This window comes from Pocillopora damicornis, chromosome 7 (genome assembly GCF_964200805.1).
Source record: "Pocillopora damicornis chromosome 7, jaPocDami1.2, whole genome shotgun sequence".
Classification (NCBI taxonomy): Eukaryota; Metazoa; Cnidaria; class Anthozoa; order Scleractinia; family Pocilloporidae; genus Pocillopora; species Pocillopora damicornis.
In genome coordinates, this window is record NC_142676.1 from 16,774,616 (window position 1) to 16,790,939 (window position 16,324).

Genomic DNA, 16,324 nt, shown 5'->3' on the forward strand with positions numbered 1-16,324 from the left:
TAGTAAAACCCATACTGTGAAAGTTTATAAAAGTGAAAACAATAGATCTTTCAATTCATATTCGCTCATGAAGGGTTGGTCAGCTTTAAGATTTTACATTTCTTGCTAACAAAAATGGCTTTTAGTCTCGTCCACTATGCAAGTATCCAGTTCCTCGTTTGGTTGCATTTGGTCACGTTAAAAACATGTGCTTCAGGTTAGATTCCATTTTTTCCTATGTCTTATATCATAAAATCTGTAGGAAATGTTGTTATATGACATTAAGGTGAAATATGTTTGAGACCAGTAGAAAGTAGGAGTAAAATCAATCATATTTGATGTCAAAAAGGCAGAAAGCATCATTTTAACGACTATTACGATCTTGGGCCAGTAGGAAATGTTGTTACATGACATTAAGGTTAAAATATGGATGAGACCAGTAAAAAATTGGGAGTAAACTCAATCATCTTTGATATCAATAAGGTAGAAGGTATCATTTTATTTATATAACGACTATTACGATCTTAGGCCAGCAGAAGGCTTAGGAACTTTTCTAAAAATAAATTTCGGTACAAAAATGTTTTTTAAAGATTAACAATTGCGGTTTATGCGAGCGTGAGTATTAGTATTTGCGTGTAAGGGCCAAAGCCAATGTAGAGAAACTCTATTAACAATTGATAACTTTATCGAGGATATCAGGGTGAAACCAACAAAATGTTTTTTTTTTAATCATTATTATTATTTTTGTTAAAATATGGTTGAGACCATTGGAAAGTAGGAGCAAACTCAATCATCTTTGATGTCAAAAGGGCAGAAGGCCTCATTTAACGACTATTACGATCTTAGGCCAGCAGAAGGCTTAGGAACTTTTCTAAAAATAAATTTCGGTACAAAAATGTTTTTTAAAGATTAACAATTGAGCACGTGAGCACGAGCATTAGGATTTACGTGTAAGGAGCAAAACCAGTGTAGAGAAGTAATTGATTGCTTTATCGAGGATATCGCGCTGAAACCAACAAATTTATTATTATTATTATTATTATTATTATTTTGTTTACGTAAAGAAACACTTCAGAATTGTACACACAAGCAAAACGTTTGGCCGTTGATTTACACATAAGGGTACTTCGTCTTTCCAGATAATTGTCGGGATTTGGTTTTCAGTACTACCAGACTGTTCGAGGGGAAACGTTTGATTAACTATATGATACGCGCCGTTGAAGTCAAAGACAAGAAATTCTGTGCAGCATTATGCTTTATGGAGAACAACTGTTTCAGTTATAATACAAAGACCAGGAGTATCAATGGAAAATTGAAATGTGAACTAAATAATGCTACACACGAAGAACACGAGAACGATCTTTTGGATAACCCGGACTACGTCTACCGCGCAGCTGAGGTATAACATAATAGATCGTAATAATACTTATATCACTCGCTGAAACTTGTTAGAAGGCTCGTCACTCAAATATCTTTAGGTCTGTTCAAAAGTTTTTAACGAAACCTGTGTTAAGCATGCACCTGTTTGTTTAGTAGAGGAAATTCAACAGAAGTAAAAGACGAGCCTGGAATGAGGAAGTGAGTCAGTAATTAACTGGGTTACCCTCTGAATAAAGATTCGTTCAACCGTAGCATTAAATAGAAGGAACTGTTTTTTGCTCTATAGTAAAGTTGGAAATGAGTCTCTTTTTTATTTCATTTTTGAATACTGCTTTTGTATTGGTTAGAATGCTTGTGCCAGTAACCCTTGCAGTAATAAAGCTACCTGTCAAACGGGTTTCACGAACTTTGGATATCGTTGCTTGTGTCCAAGAGGATTTTCGGGTCAGACTTGTGAAAATGGTAAGAAAATTTTTTTTAAACCGGTAAACACCGGTAAATTTTGATAATGCAACAAGTTTATTTTGTAGCTGAATCAGAATGTCTAAAGTAAGAATAGTCGGTTTCACTCTGGCTTACGAAATGAGGCAACAATGTATGGCTACACCCAGAAAAAGTTATGAATTTCCTCTCTTTTCAGAAATTGATGAGTGTTTTTCGGGAACACACAGTTGCGATGTTAATGCAGAATGTACAAACACGGTTGGTTCGTACAACTGTACCTGTAGACCTGGATATTATGGAAACGGAAGCAGCTGCGAAGGTGGGTGTCTCTCTTACGGTGATAGAGTGTGTTTTAGGTCTTCTGGAATTTTAAAAAAGAACCTTTGCCACTTTCTTCATTTCACATTATTCAATGTCATGTTTTCCTTGCAGCAATATCCTCATGTAAGGAAATTCACAACAGCAATCGGTACGTACTCCACTTGCCACAATTTGTATCAATACATCATCGTAATATCATTCAAAAATTGAATATTGTGCCAATACTTTCTGTAACTGGACCAAGAGAAAGAGAAGATGACAGCGGCTTAAGATCATAGATAGAGTTAAATTAAACTGGGTATCCATATCAAGTCCAATTGAAGCCATTCGGTGAACTGGACGGTACATACATACATACACACGTACGTACGTACCTACATACCTACATACATACATACATACATGCATGCATGCATACATACATACATACATGCATACATACATGCTTTATTTAGCGTCGGAAAATACTCTAAGAAAGTGATGAGTGAGCGAATTAGATGAATGCTGCCGCTCTACCATCCTTTCATTTAAGACTAGCGATCGCGCAGAATGCCTGGACATCATTAACCATTAGCACTGAAGTGGGAGATTTGAAAAGCCCGTAATTAGAGAAGAAAGGGCCGTGACTAGCGGAGCAGCGTTGATAAAATTCGCTTTTCTGTCTATGAAGACAGAAAGAGTTAGTTCAATACCGAGGGCAAACTATGAATAATTTTTTAGGTTTATAGAGAACAAAGCTTACTTTTTGAAAGTTGGAAATCAAAGTATTCTCGCCTACTGTGTTCTGAACGAAACAAGTTTGGGACCTTGTGGAGGAGGTGGCTGGACGCTGGTCATGAAGATTAACGGAGCACAGGTTGTTTTAATTATTTATTTCTGTTGGTCATACAATAGCTGCATGCCCCCATAATGTTTGCAGAAAACAGTTAAGATTTACAGCCGAAAAATCAGAGATACGGATGCATGGTCGGAGACAAATAGAACTTAACTTTAAGATGTCAACTAGGGGAATAAGATTAGAGAGACTGAAAAAGTTTTGTTTATTTCTGAATGAAATCCTTTAATTACGTTTGATTTGATGAAGAAAGGATCCAAATCATTTGTCCCGATCCTAATTATTTTATTCACTTGCTTTAATTTTGTAGCAAACATTTCAATATGGCTCCCCTTTATGGAGCGACAAAACTGCTTTCAATATCGTGGGAGGTGAGACAGGATTTGACGAACAAGAGACGAAATTACCCACTTATTGGGAGACACCCTTCTCAAAGATTTGTCTCGGCATGAAGATCCCTGGTGAACAAACTGTGCATTTCATCGCTGTAAACCAATCGGCTGACTCCTTGTACTCTTCGATCGCTGACCAGCAATTCCGTTCCACATCATTGGGCGCCGCTAAGTGGAAATCGCTCCTTGGTTCCCAAGGCTCTCTTCAGCTAGGCTGTAGAAAGGAAGGGTTCAATGTAATTTGCAACAGTCAAAGCCACGCAAAAGCAAGGATTGGCATCGTTGGTAACAACGAGGCCGATTGCGGTACTTGTGATTCTAGAATCGGGTTTGGCACGACCGGTGACCATGATTCATCGAACACGTGCGGTAACGAGGCAGTCATCGCCCCAGATAATGGTGACAAGCATATTAAAGCCATGGGATACATTTTTATTCAATGAAACATAGCCATACTTATGTGCTTTTCTCTGGACATAGTTATCAAGAGCTTTTAACATTTTCATAGAATAATTTATTAACACTTTTGAGCCTAATATGTTGTTCTCCGTTATACAATGCATGAGGCCAAGTAAATAACTAAACTTTTACTAGGCAAATTTAAGACCATTTAAGTAGCTGGGTATTTTTAAAAATAAGTTTAGCAGCACGTGCAAGCATTTATGATATCTCTGTTGATAGTATTAAGTATGATAATTTTTTTACTGTCTTATGAATCTCTAGCAAAGGAGAGAACAACACAAACAAGATAATTTGATCAAATTATTGCATTTAGGGGAATGCATTAAAAAGCAGAGAAAGACGGAATGGATGTTACTCGAAGATAAGACAGTTTTATAAATGATGACGACACGATCTGGTCATTTTGGAGCGAGGAAGCAAACTGGAGGACGACACTACAAATCCTTTTTTTAGATCTTAACAGTAAAAAACACACAAACAAAAACAGAGCAAAACAGAACATTTGGTGAAAACCTTTTTCTATGGCCAACATTAAAAAACGAAATAGGGTAAAAACCTCAAATTTTTATTGAGGCGTCACATAAAGTACACGGTTTGTTTTTGTTCGAAGGTTTTAGCCGGTCTTGCTTGAATCCATTTGATCCTATAATCGCTTTTTTTACCCGCTCGGTACTTAAAACACTTCATTAAAAACCTCAACAAACTTCTTCATCAACTCTGAGTCTATATCACCTGCAGTTTTTCGTTTTCGTTTTGTTTTGTTTTGTGTTTTGCGTTGAAGTTGAGGAAGAAACAACAACTCTTAAGAATCGTTGAATGACGTTTTGTTCCAATTATGGTAGTAATTTTAATGATAATAACAACAAAATAATTAAAGAGGCTATGACGATAATGTTAGCGATTGTAATTAAAGATGACAGGAAAAAGGTTCTCTCGTTCTTATCTTCTCAGTTACGTTAGAACAAAAAATCAGGGAACAGCTGTAGGGTCCTCAATGACATTCTGTAGAACAAATCAGTCTGACTAAGGGGATCGATCTTCTCCGGCTAATAAACAATAAAGTGTAATTATCTTAACTCAGTCGGAGGTGAGTGGTTTTTAGGATTATCAATTTTTGAGAACAACGCATACAATTATAGATAGATTCATGAGGAGACATGTTATTCATTTACAAGATAAAAAGTGATGATATGCCCCATTAGAATAGAAGTGGTCCTTTTTGCGTCGATGACGAGTAGATGCTATAAAGAACGATAAATGCGTGAAAACTCTGAGGAAAAGTCTTATCGTTTCATTGAGGTGGAAATGTAGAAACACATTGAAAAAAAGCGATTAACTCCCACGGCAGTTCATGTGTTTATTTTGATTGGCAGTGCACTATCATCAACATTACGCCTTACAAAATATACGCTTGCTCTCTCTTAACCGGATAAAGATTTAGGACCCCTCGTCATTTTAGAATCTAATAATTTCAAGGAATTTGGACTTAAAATAATTGACCAAATAATGCTAACATCAATTTTTCATGTTGTTAGATAAATTATTCCCATGAATAAATTTAACAGCCTTAGATCACACTGTAACCTTGGTCCTTGCATCGGAGAACTTTGAATCATTCGATGACATGCATGTCAAAGAGGTTGCATCTTATTCGTTGTCCACAAAAAAAAAAAAACATTCTAAGCAATATAGGCTTTTTAAGTCGATAATGTCCCCTTCTTCCTCCCTCTTTCCATCAAAATAGCCAAAGAAAAAAATGAAAAACAAAACTAATAAAGTATTCGGACTGAAGCTACTGAAATGTGTAAACAAAAGAGCGCCGTGCGATTCTAAAACGTTGTCGCCTTAAAGATCGAGTTCGCAGCCAGTAGGGATCTTTCAAGGGTCTTCAAGATGTAATTGAAAACGCTTGTTGAGCTAAAAGGAAAAGCAAAGCTCTCGACTGCCGTAACTGCAGTCTTAAACGGGTAAAATCATAAAAGAGGCGCTAAAAGTTCTGATACTCAGTGTGATATGAATACAAGAGAATGAGAATATGAAAATATACTTAACGACCACATTGTATTGAATGTTGCTTTGTCCTCATGAAGAGTCATCGTGGTGTGCTTTAAGTAATTCACACAGAGGAGTAGGAAGTGAAAACACTTGGATTAGGAAAGCGTTCTACTTTCTCTTGCCATGTGTGATGCGCCTAGAATTTGTATAACTTACATTATTTTATCGCTCATACGGTCTTCAACAGGTTACTTTTAAATTTACCCATTTAATGTTGTAAGATAAGAAATCCGTATTCCGTTGCAGAGTTACAGTTGTACATTCCTATGGATTGATTACTGGACAATCTTATTGCGAGTCGGATCTGAAAACGTACACGTTTTCTGTGTCTTGGAAGAATGCGCTCGGTATCAGTGTGGAGGAGGCAGCTGGACACTGGCTATGAAAATTAATGGAGAAGAGGTGATTATCATCAGTGCCAAGATAAGGTTAATTTTTTCAGAATAAAAACGAGCTTGTAAGCATTTACAAACACATCACAGCAGAACATCCCTATTCACTAACTCACGTCGACCAGGTAGAGGGATAGGGAAAAATTCTGAAAGTACTAAGTGATAGAGGATTCAATAACATGTGCAAAACTCATTTCACCACCTACAAAGGGGCAAAAAAGCTCCAAGAAACAGACTAACTAAGTGTCTACAACACGGGGACGTTAATTTTTCAGTCAAGGTTGCTATTCGTTTTCGGTTGAGGAAATTTCTGTAAACTGCAAGGGTAGGGGTTTGCGCTTAACATTGACTTCAATGAAATTGAGCTTTTCTTTATAATGCGGGCAGTTTCAATTTTTTATTTGTATTTTGCTTTCTGCAACAACCGTCGTCTGAGACGACTGTATTTCAATTTTTCCTTCATCTGCGATATCAGGTTTCATTCTTACCCTCTTACGCCGTAGCAAACGTTTCACTATGACTCCGAACTTTGGAGAAACAAAGAAACACACCGGCCTGCAAATGGGAAAACCGGATTTGACGATCAAAAGACAAAGCTGCCAACATACTGGAACACACCCTTCTCCAAGATTTGTCTTAATATGAATATTCCTAGTGTTCAAACCTTGAGTTTTATCGCCATAAACCAATCGGCTACTGATCGCTAATGTGTATCGCGTCACTACGCTGGGCCGTGAAAGATGGAAATCACTTTGAAGGGTTCAACGTAATTAGCGGCTCTGTTGAGTATCCTGAAAATGGGGCAAAAGCAAGAATTAGCATCATTAGCAACAACGAGCACGATTGCATATCTTGTGATTCCAAAATTGGGTTTGGTATGGTGGGAGTCCAGAGGATTCTAACTCATGCGGTAATGTGGTGTTTTTGGTACACGACCCCGATAACGGTCAAAGTCTTATCAAAGCCATGGGATACACATTTATTCAGTAAAATCACGATCTTCTTGAAAGCATTATTTAGAATCTTTTTGGTTTCATTTACTTGCAATTTTTATCTTTTCTTATCTTTTTAGGTATTCAGGGACTTGTCAGAAATTAGCAGGGGGGGGAGGGGGGGTGGAAACAGAGGGGGGGTCACAACTTTTTGAGCCTCAGAAAAGGGAGGGGTCATGAAAAACGGGCAGTTAAAAGGGGGAGGGTCATGCAAATATATGCCCGTGATCATGTAGAGGTTCACCCACAGAAGAAAAAGGAAGTTCTTTATTTGGCAAAAAAAGATGTAGCATGACAAAGAACAGATTAGAAATATATTTTGAGTTTTCATAATACTGACGCACCCTAGTGTATTGCAAGAACTAGATTTTATCATTTATACAAGAGGGGGAGGGTCATGATATTTTAGGCCAAGCTCAAGGGGAGGGTTAGCAAATTTCACTCCCATTGCAGGGATGGGTCACCTAATTTCCGAACCCAAATTTAAAATTCCCACCCCCCCTCCCCCCCTGCTAATTTCTGACAAGTCCCTCATCGACGTTCCACAGTTCAGCAGCGGTGCTTCAAAATGGAACCAGAACGTTAGAGTATTCCAAACACAGGTAGATAGCAGGTAAACGCTTACTTTTGAGCGGTGTGAAAAACTGCCGCGGGTAGCAGCTCCGCGGTTCATTTCCTTGTCTCCATCTAACTGAGCTCCCCCAAAAAGATCTCTTAATGCACCGGTTACAATAAATGGGAATAAAAACCGAGAGCATGCTTGTTAACTAATAACTAATTATTTTAAGAACTAAAAAGTGTCACATACGTATAAAAATTCGGCGAAAGGCAACTTTAGAGGCTGTACCGCCTGGGTTTGATGGACTATCTCGATTGTGCCCGTAAAAGTTGTTCACTGGAATGCCAAAAAGTAAAAATCTAAAAACTTGCTGACTAAATTTTGAAAGTTTCTACCTAAATTTCTAGATATTTCTACATAAACGTTAATTAAAAGCTTTATTTTTCGTTATTCGCAATAAGTCCTAAACATCGGTCTAGAAAAACTGCTTAAAACCTAAGGATGCTTAAATCAAAGGGAACAAGACATATGCTTCACTTGACGTCTTGCCGAAAGTCATTTTAGTCAATTATCCGTTCTAATATGAGAAACAGATCGCAATGAGCTTTCAAAACGTTGTCAAGTGACGGGTCATGTGTTAGCTTCCAATAAAATTGTTGACTTCTTCATGATTGATATTTTCTATAAACACATATTTTGCTCAAAAGTTGTTCAGAGAGGTAAAAATTGCTCTAAGTTGCCAGAAATTTGCTCCAAACGTTAGAAGTTGCTCAGAAATTACGAGCACAATGGGGACAGGTCTGAGGGTTTGTAGTTCAAGAGAAAACATTGAATTTTGTTCTATAATTTAGTATACTAAAAGTCCACCATTGGTAGGTCATAATTAGCGTAGAGGAGAGAGAATTCTCAAAATTATTCTTTAATTGTAGGAGAGTACACTGAATGAGTTTTATTTGTGTGTCTTTATTTTAACGCAAATAATTCCACATGCAGAGGCCTTTCTTTGCTTTGCTGCCGCACGCTCGCTTGCATTTCGAAACAATGCTGCGCAGCCGCAGCCAAAAAGGATGACAGAGAGGAAAGGATAATGTAAAAAACGAAATTATTGCCATAGGTGAATCTACAGCTCGGATATTACAGATAAAAAAACGTGAAAACAAAAATCCGAAACAAAAAAGCTGCAAAAAATCGTTGGGTCCCCAATTTGTGGCTCCTCAGCCTAGTTTGAACTAGCTGATATCTGGTGGACAGCTCACATGTAAGGATCATTTTGTTACTGATTACCATCGACACTTCAAATTCTTCTTCACTTCATCACATTTCACAATGAAGAGATGTCGTAAGGTGATAAGTATAGCGGTTTCGATTCCACAAATTGGCCGTTTAAAACCGCGAAAATTGAATGAACATGCAGCTTATAGACACAACTTGAAGTATCAAAGAAGAAGAGTTCTTTCATTATGTCTAGTAATACAAAAGAACGAATAAAAGCTATCCTCGCAGCTATGAACACTACTAGCTAGTAGTTAAAATAAGACCCGAAAAAAATTCACGCCCGTAGGGGATTTGAACTCATGACCTCTGCGATACCGGGGCCAAATGAGCTAACATGCTAACTGGGAGCTGGCCAATATGTTCCTTCCAAGTGGTGAATAATGACTGTTAATATATGAAAAGCATGTATGTGCTATGCGGTGAAGAAATGAATATTCCCTTAAACAGCTCCAGTTGGCTTGTTTGCTCAGTTTTTACAGTCATAATACAAAATAAATTTAAAAAAAAAGAGGAACGAAAATTTTGGATCGGATCTTTGCCTCACCTGAACTAAACACTTCGTTGCAAAATTCTTAAGATATAGTTAGGTTAAAAGGGAGAAAAAAGCGATTGATTTTAAAAATAACTGTTTTCTGTCATGTTTACATGTACTGAATACGGGTTTCTTTTGTCATACATATTAGTCATAGCTACCCAGCGCTGAAGATATATGTTTTCAGTGCCTGAGACCTTTTGTTCTCATAAAAGTTAACTATACAATGTACGCTGTAAGTCTCGTTAAGTCAGTAATCATTCGGAGAAACGTGGATCGTCTTCGTTGTTACCATCGTTTCAGTTCTCACTTTCCTCCCAAACAATCCTGAAACAATCGGGGCGATGTTACACCACCCTCATGCTCGCCAACTGCTGGGAACATTGTGATTGTCTGGTTGAACCTGTGTTCTTAAATCTAAAAATGTTTATATCAATTTATCTCTACTCTCCTCTCTTGACTGGAATTAAGGAAGTCACATGGACACTAAGCTAACCACAAATTATCTGTTTTGGTTTTTTTCATCTTTAAAATCAAAATAATTCCATAAGATTTTTAAAGATTATATGGTGACTGCAGGCTCTAGTAACACGTTAATTGCGAAATATTACATTGTTGTATTTCAAGGAAATGTTTTGATGACCTTCAAAATTATTTGTTAAACAATATGAGGGAAATGGTTTAGTACTTTGCGTCTTCTGTCAAAGAAAAGTAATCTCTTGCAGGGAAAGAAATATCACTCTTGTCATTTCAAACCTAAATTAGTGAACCTGAGCAACAATTCAAAGTTAACAGGAAAAAAATTTACAAATTGATTGAAAATTAAAAGAAGGTTGATTTCTTACCATGAAACTGGAAGAGACAGGGGAAAGGAAGACATCTCTATCTCCATATTTTTTTATGAAAGTGAAGTGGACCCCTGTATCGCATATTCCTTGAATTACAATTGAGTTAAAATTCAATCAAGCTAATGTATTCAGGGAAACAGAATCAGACCATGATGAGGTATTTAAATTTGTTTTTTAATTAGTAACCAAGCACTCTGACAAAACATTGGAAAAAAAATTACCAAAAGAGTCTTACTGTGCAGCCTTATTGAAAAGGAGAATAAAGAAGTAATTTTCAAGTCAGTTGTTTTCAGTTAAACAGGCTGTGAAATGAAAAGGGAAAAGCCCAGGAGAGACTTGTTTTGAAACTTGATTTTTTTTCTACCCTCTATATTTGTCATGTCTGCCCAGCGCTCTTGTTTTTTATTCCTCTGGCTATCTTTGATTCCCAAAGCAATAGACTCTGCAGGTTTGAATTTGATTATTTTTGGTTAATGTTCAACCATGTAAGATAAGCGAACTCATGAATTCATAGTTAATTGTATGATTGAATGATCCAACGGAAACTTTGTTTCGAAACTGTGGTGCAGATCACCAGTAATACCCGTTACTTGCCTTTTTTTTTTGCTTCTATAATTTAAGTAGCGAGCGACGTTTTTTTGATTCCGTCTAACTTACACATGCACTTTGCAGTCAGCGCGATATCGAACCCGTAATAACCCACAACCAAAAAGAGATTGTCATCTTCAAACTTCGTCTCATTTTTTCAGCGTCATGTCGCAGTTTAAAGTTTACAGCGACCATGCGTATCGCCTATGTTAAGGGCCAAGAATTTTGCGATGTGCTATGCTTTTTGGAGGATAACTGTTTCAGCTGTAATTTCATGACGATAAGTGAAACTGGAAAGCAGAAATGCGAACTAAATAATGCTACACACGAAGGACACGAAAGAGACCTGAAGAAAGAAATGGATTACGAGTACTACGCAGCCGAGGTATGATCCATACTCATAGTATCATATCCTTCGATGCTCCAAACATTTCTCAACCAATCATTGTCGATCATTCTTTTCACGGAAAGCTACTAAATGTAGGAAGGAACTTATTGGATGAACTGAAATCACCCAACCACAACTTTTAGTGCACGTTTACGCGAGATCTCTGAAATATCGGACGGAAAGAAATTATGCATTAGTATAGTGGAGAGCATTTTCCGCCTAAATAGCCCAGGCGAATTCATGAAGTCTTGTTGTCCTTGAGGCTCTTATTTCAATTTACGCTACAAGTGGTAAATATATCAAATATCAACTTCATTTTTCGAAAAGTTCTCCAGAGGAAAAGTTTTAGATGCAGTTGTCTGTTAAATATAGCCTAAGAGAAGGCGTCAAAAATTTGTCTATTGTTTTCCTTTTCCTTGTCTTTTCTTTTATTTTCGTGTCTGTTTCTTTTTGGTCGTTTCCTTTAGTCGTTTAATTGTTTACCAACTCTCTTACAGAATAGCTGCTCCAGTAATCCTTGTCATTTGAATGCTACCTGCCAAACCGGTTTTTCAGAGAGAGGATATCGCTGTTTGTGTCTCCAGGGATTCGCTGGCCTAAATTGCAAAACAGGTGAGAAATTTAACCATAACCACAGCCAGCCGAAGCGTGTTAAGAATTTTCCCTTCCCCGAAAAAAAAAACTTAATATTCCTGGGTCAGTGAAGAGAAGACATTTGTCTGTCGTTGCAACTATTGTGGTAGTTGCCTAGGCAGGAAATTGAGGGATAGTGATACTCTGTGTGAGAAATAATATCAGATTGCTGTCATGTTCACTACTTCGGGACCTTCGAGATTAAACTTATCAGATTGATTAAATGTTAATATAAGCCAACTGATTTATATCAGACGGATCATTCCATTCATTCAGCGAGAAGAGCTTTACAATACTTTTTTAACTCGTATTTCTAATGATGGACATAGTTAGATTTTAACAATATTACAATTCTCATTAGCTTGACAGTAAAAAAGGTTAATAAGACAAAAAATTGGACAAATGTCCACTTAATTGAAATGAACTATGAAGATCGAAAAAAATTAACTTAAATATACGATTCACCGGCCAGCAGTTGGCGAAACATGTCTCCAGTGACCACCCAGGGAACCCGCGTAATGTCCTTAGTGCCGTCCATCAAAGACAGATATGTTTAGGAAGATCCTAAAAAACTGAGAGCTTACCCAGACTAGGTTTGCGTATCTAAGGATCACTGGATTTCTCCTTCAGATGTGGACGAATGCTCTACTGGAAAACATGGTTGTGATGTTCATGCGGACTGCAAAAACACCGAAGGCTCTTATGAATGCATTTGTAAACCTGGATATCAAGGAAACGGCAAGAACTGCCGAGGTTTCTTACTGTTCAGCTTGCTATCATATAATTTATGTATGTAAAAGTAACCAAGAGGTGCTTGTTACTTCAGGGTTGCATTCATTGTCAAAGAGGTTAAATAACCAACAGATAAGACAAATGATATACCAGAGCCATATTAGTACATGAAAAAGGGCCTAGGGCGGTACAAAACATGATTTAACATTAGGGTAGTATTAGCCAAATTCGGTTAGGTTTCGGAAAAAAGCAAAAAAGCAATCACATTTCTCCTTTGTGGTCTAACTATGAGTAAAACTCTATATTTCGACAATTGTCATTGAGCCTGAGATGATCATCAAGTCTATTTATTTCAGCTGAAAGTTTTTCATCAGCCAAGGAGATTTACGCGCGGACTTTGTAAGTACCTTGTGTCAATTAAACTTTTTTAGGATCATTTTTTAGACTATTCTCTGATTCTTTATTTCCTGCACTAAAATTTTGCTTTGCCAGCTTCTGCTTCGTGTAACTCATAAAGGACAGTTGTAAAAGTGCACTCGGTAAGCCGGAGTCGGTAACGGGGAGGTTATTTCTTCCCACCAGATTTACGTCACTGAAACAATTCATTATTGAACCACCGAAAATATAGCTCGACTGTGAATAACATGAGGAAAATGATGAGAATCCCGTTCTCTAAAAGGTTAACCAAAGAAGTTCTGAATTCATTTTGCAATTCCTTTGTGTGATCAGGTAGCCAAATGATAAATTTCATACTTGATCGCTCAAAATGACTAAGTATTGACCTGCTCCCCACAATCCATTTTAACCTAATACTGAAAAAAATTAAATGGAAGATTCCCGAGGACTGCATGGCATTTGCGAAGGTTGCAAAAGAAAAGTGCTCAGTTGACATGAACAGATTGTGTCATGTTTCCGATTATGCATATGTAGTTTTCAGAGTCTCCGAATTGGGTCTTTTTCTTCGAACTTATTATTCTCCACTTAAAAATGGCTAAGTCCTTGACGCCAGGATAATTTCGATCAGAAATATGGCAATTTCTGTTCAAGTTGTCGAAACAAACTTCCCTGCGAAGCAAAAATAACTGTTGTTTGTGAAAAAGTTTTGAGTATGGCTGGTTCCCTCAATTGGGCAATATGATGCGAACTCTGTACTATGACTGGTTATCAAAAAGGGCAGGTATTCAGTTGGCAACATCTGTGGAGGAACTTATAACAAAATCAGAAATCCTCAATATTGGCCATGCCTTTTTGGTAATGATGACGTAAAATGAGGGTTTATGATACGATAATCTGCTTATATATATATAACATTTGATGATCTCAGGTCCAGAGAGAACAAAGCCTTCTTGTTAACCTTCGGGACCGCACAGGTTAACGTATTCTGTGTCTTGAACGACACCAGCTTGGGATCATGTGGGGAAGGTGGCTGGACACTGGTCATGAAGATAAACGGATCAAAGGTTCTTATCAAAATTGGCACTATCGAGATTTATAAGGCCCTCTACATCGGTTGTTGACCTTTGCCAACTTGGAACTCCCAATAAGTGAGAGCGTAGTTGGCTTTTCCTGGATGTCCGTCATAATTTAATCGAATTTCCCTCAATAAACCTTACCCTGCATCACTCAAACTTTTCACGAACTTGAAACAACTTAGGAGTCTCTTGAGAGCATTTTCCTCAAACTTTTACCTTAGGACCACGAGAATTGGAACTAATTGTTTGTCAAAACATCACGATTCATCAAAACACCATAATTTAGTGCACTAAAAAAAAATCCAGAAAAACATACAGAATAAAAAAGATGAGAGACCTGTTCTATATCAGCATCATCCGCAAGAAATACCACCTACATTAAAAATACTTCAAATGTCTAAAAAGAAGGTAATTTTTCAAATATAAAATATGGAACTTAACTCTTTTTCATGCTCGTGAACACCCTTTTAAGAACTTCAAGTACTCCTCCACTATTACCACATCCCTAATAACTAGCTTGCAAGCTTTCCTTTAGAGCCAAAAAATACTTGTGAAGTCTTGTGTGTGTTATTATTAATCCGATTCTTCAAGTGAATTTGGTATATGTTTGCGATTTGATAACTATTTCTATCATCAATTTTCTAATTCTTAAGCAAACGTTTCACTACAACTCTGCTCTCTGGACGAACAAAGAACCATACAATCTTGCCGGTGGAGAGACAGGATTTGACTCAGAAGAGACTAAGTTACCGACATATTGGAACACAGCTTTCTCCAAGATCTGTCTCGGTATGAGGATCCCTGGCGAAGACTTTGCACGGTTCATTGCCATAAACCGCTCGGCAGACTCTCTCCACTCACTAATCGCCGATGATCAGTATCGACCCACCTCATTAGGCCGTGAAACGTGGAAATCGCTGCTTGGTACACAAGGCTCTTTGCAATATAACTGCAACAGGGAAGGGTTCAATGTATCACCCGTAAGCTCCTATAAATCCTTTTCCAAAGCAAGAATCGGTATCCTTGGCAACAACGAAAACGACTGTGCCCAACCCGATTCCAGAATTGGGTTTGGCACAGGTGGAGTTCCTAATTACTTTAACACGTGTGGTGATGTAGCAAAATATATTGCAGACAATGGACCCAAAAATATTATAACAACTGGCTACATTTTCGTTCAGTGAGACCTCGTCTCAAGAGTTTATGGGAGCTGCTATTGTTACCTCATTCCTATCTTGATAGTGTACAACAAGGTGTTGCTTGGTGTACAAAAGAATATCATAGCACGACAAAAAGCACCATACATTATTAAAAAAAACAACAACAATAACAAAAACAAAACAAAGACAAAAACAAAAACAAACATAGAAACGAATAAAATCAAATGAAAAACACATTGTAAACACAATGGAATTTGTATCAAGTGGACACCCCTTAATTCATATTTCATTCAAGGTATCCGCCTATTAACTAATCATAAAGTTTGTATCAAATTGCCACATAATAAAGACGGTAGTAGTAGAAAAAGTTGAACCTCAGTTGGTTTTAATTTTATATTTACAGCGTAATTTATTATTTAGCATAAGTGTTACACACCCACACAAATTTTATATTCAATGCACTTGTAGAGATGAATGTTTTCTCAAATAAAACTCAACACTTCTATATTTGCCTTTGATATGAGATAAGGAGAACTGCTTCTTCGTACTATTTAAGACATTTTTCATTAATAGACTTTGCAACAGAAAAATTTTGTACTCAAAAAACGCCAACGACGAAAGAAATCAAGAAATGTAGCTCTTCATCAAAAGTTTCGAACGACTTCTCCGGAATCAATGGAATGCCCTGCAGCAGTGTAACCATGAAGTACCTCAAAGGTGAATCGACAAATAATCCTTTGTTGTTCCAACCCGTAGATCCATGCTTGCAGATTGCAGAAATGTGTATCACGTCCAGAAACAATACAATTTACAACCCGGGAAATGAGTAGACCAAGCTTTTCGGGGTCACAAATCAGCTGTTGAACAATTTCATGCAGAATGCAT

General features: G+C 37.3%; 2 protein-coding genes across 2 annotated transcripts; both read left to right on the plus strand.

Annotated features, from left to right (window-relative positions):
* Nucleotides 1-4,739, plus strand: LOC113685402 (uncharacterized). The gene is made up of 7 exons (XM_089212094.1): nt 1-196; nt 1,119-1,378; nt 1,707-1,821; nt 2,000-2,122; nt 2,236-2,272; nt 2,845-2,980; nt 3,270-4,739. The coding sequence occupies exons 1-7, from the start codon at nt 115-117 to the stop codon at nt 3,792-3,794; spliced, it is 1,278 nt and encodes a 425-aa protein (XP_089068220.1). The 5' UTR covers nt 1-114; the 3' UTR covers nt 3,795-4,739.
* Nucleotides 4,740-11,101: 6,362 nt separating this feature from the next.
* On the plus strand, nt 11,102-15,957 carry LOC113685403 (uncharacterized). Its single transcript, XM_089212081.1, has 6 exons — nt 11,102-11,439; nt 11,940-12,054; nt 12,706-12,828; nt 13,164-13,206; nt 14,132-14,267; nt 14,933-15,957. Exons 1-6 carry the CDS (start codon nt 11,248-11,250, stop codon nt 15,461-15,463), a joined length of 1,140 nt encoding a protein of 379 aa, XP_089068207.1. The 5' UTR covers nt 11,102-11,247; the 3' UTR covers nt 15,464-15,957.
* Nucleotides 15,958-16,324: the final 367 nt, after the last annotated feature.

What these genes read in the sequence shown, in the direction of transcription:
- LOC113685402 (XM_089212094.1), top strand. Translation starts at nt 115, where the DNA reads ATGGCTTTTAGTCTCGTCCACTATGCAAGTATCCAGTTCCTCGTTTGG. An exon ending in AAACGGAAGCAGCTGCGAAG is followed by an intron (nt 2,123 to 2,235) that starts GTGGGTGTCTCT and finishes TTTTCCTTGCAG; the next exon opens with CAATATCCTCATGTAAGGAA. An exon ending in TGAAGATTAACGGAGCACAG is followed by an intron (nt 2,981 to 3,269) that starts GTTGTTTTAATT and finishes TTAATTTTGTAG; the next exon opens with CAAACATTTCAATATGGCTC.
- LOC113685403 (XM_089212081.1), top strand. Translation starts at nt 11,248, where the DNA reads ATGCGTATCGCCTATGTTAAGGGCCAAGAATTTTGCGATGTGCTATGC. An exon ending in TGGCCTAAATTGCAAAACAG is followed by an intron (nt 12,055 to 12,705) that starts GTGAGAAATTTA and finishes TTTCTCCTTCAG; the next exon opens with ATGTGGACGAATGCTCTACT. An exon ending in AAACGGCAAGAACTGCCGAG is followed by an intron (nt 12,829 to 13,163) that starts GTTTCTTACTGT and finishes TATTTATTTCAG; the next exon opens with CTGAAAGTTTTTCATCAGCC.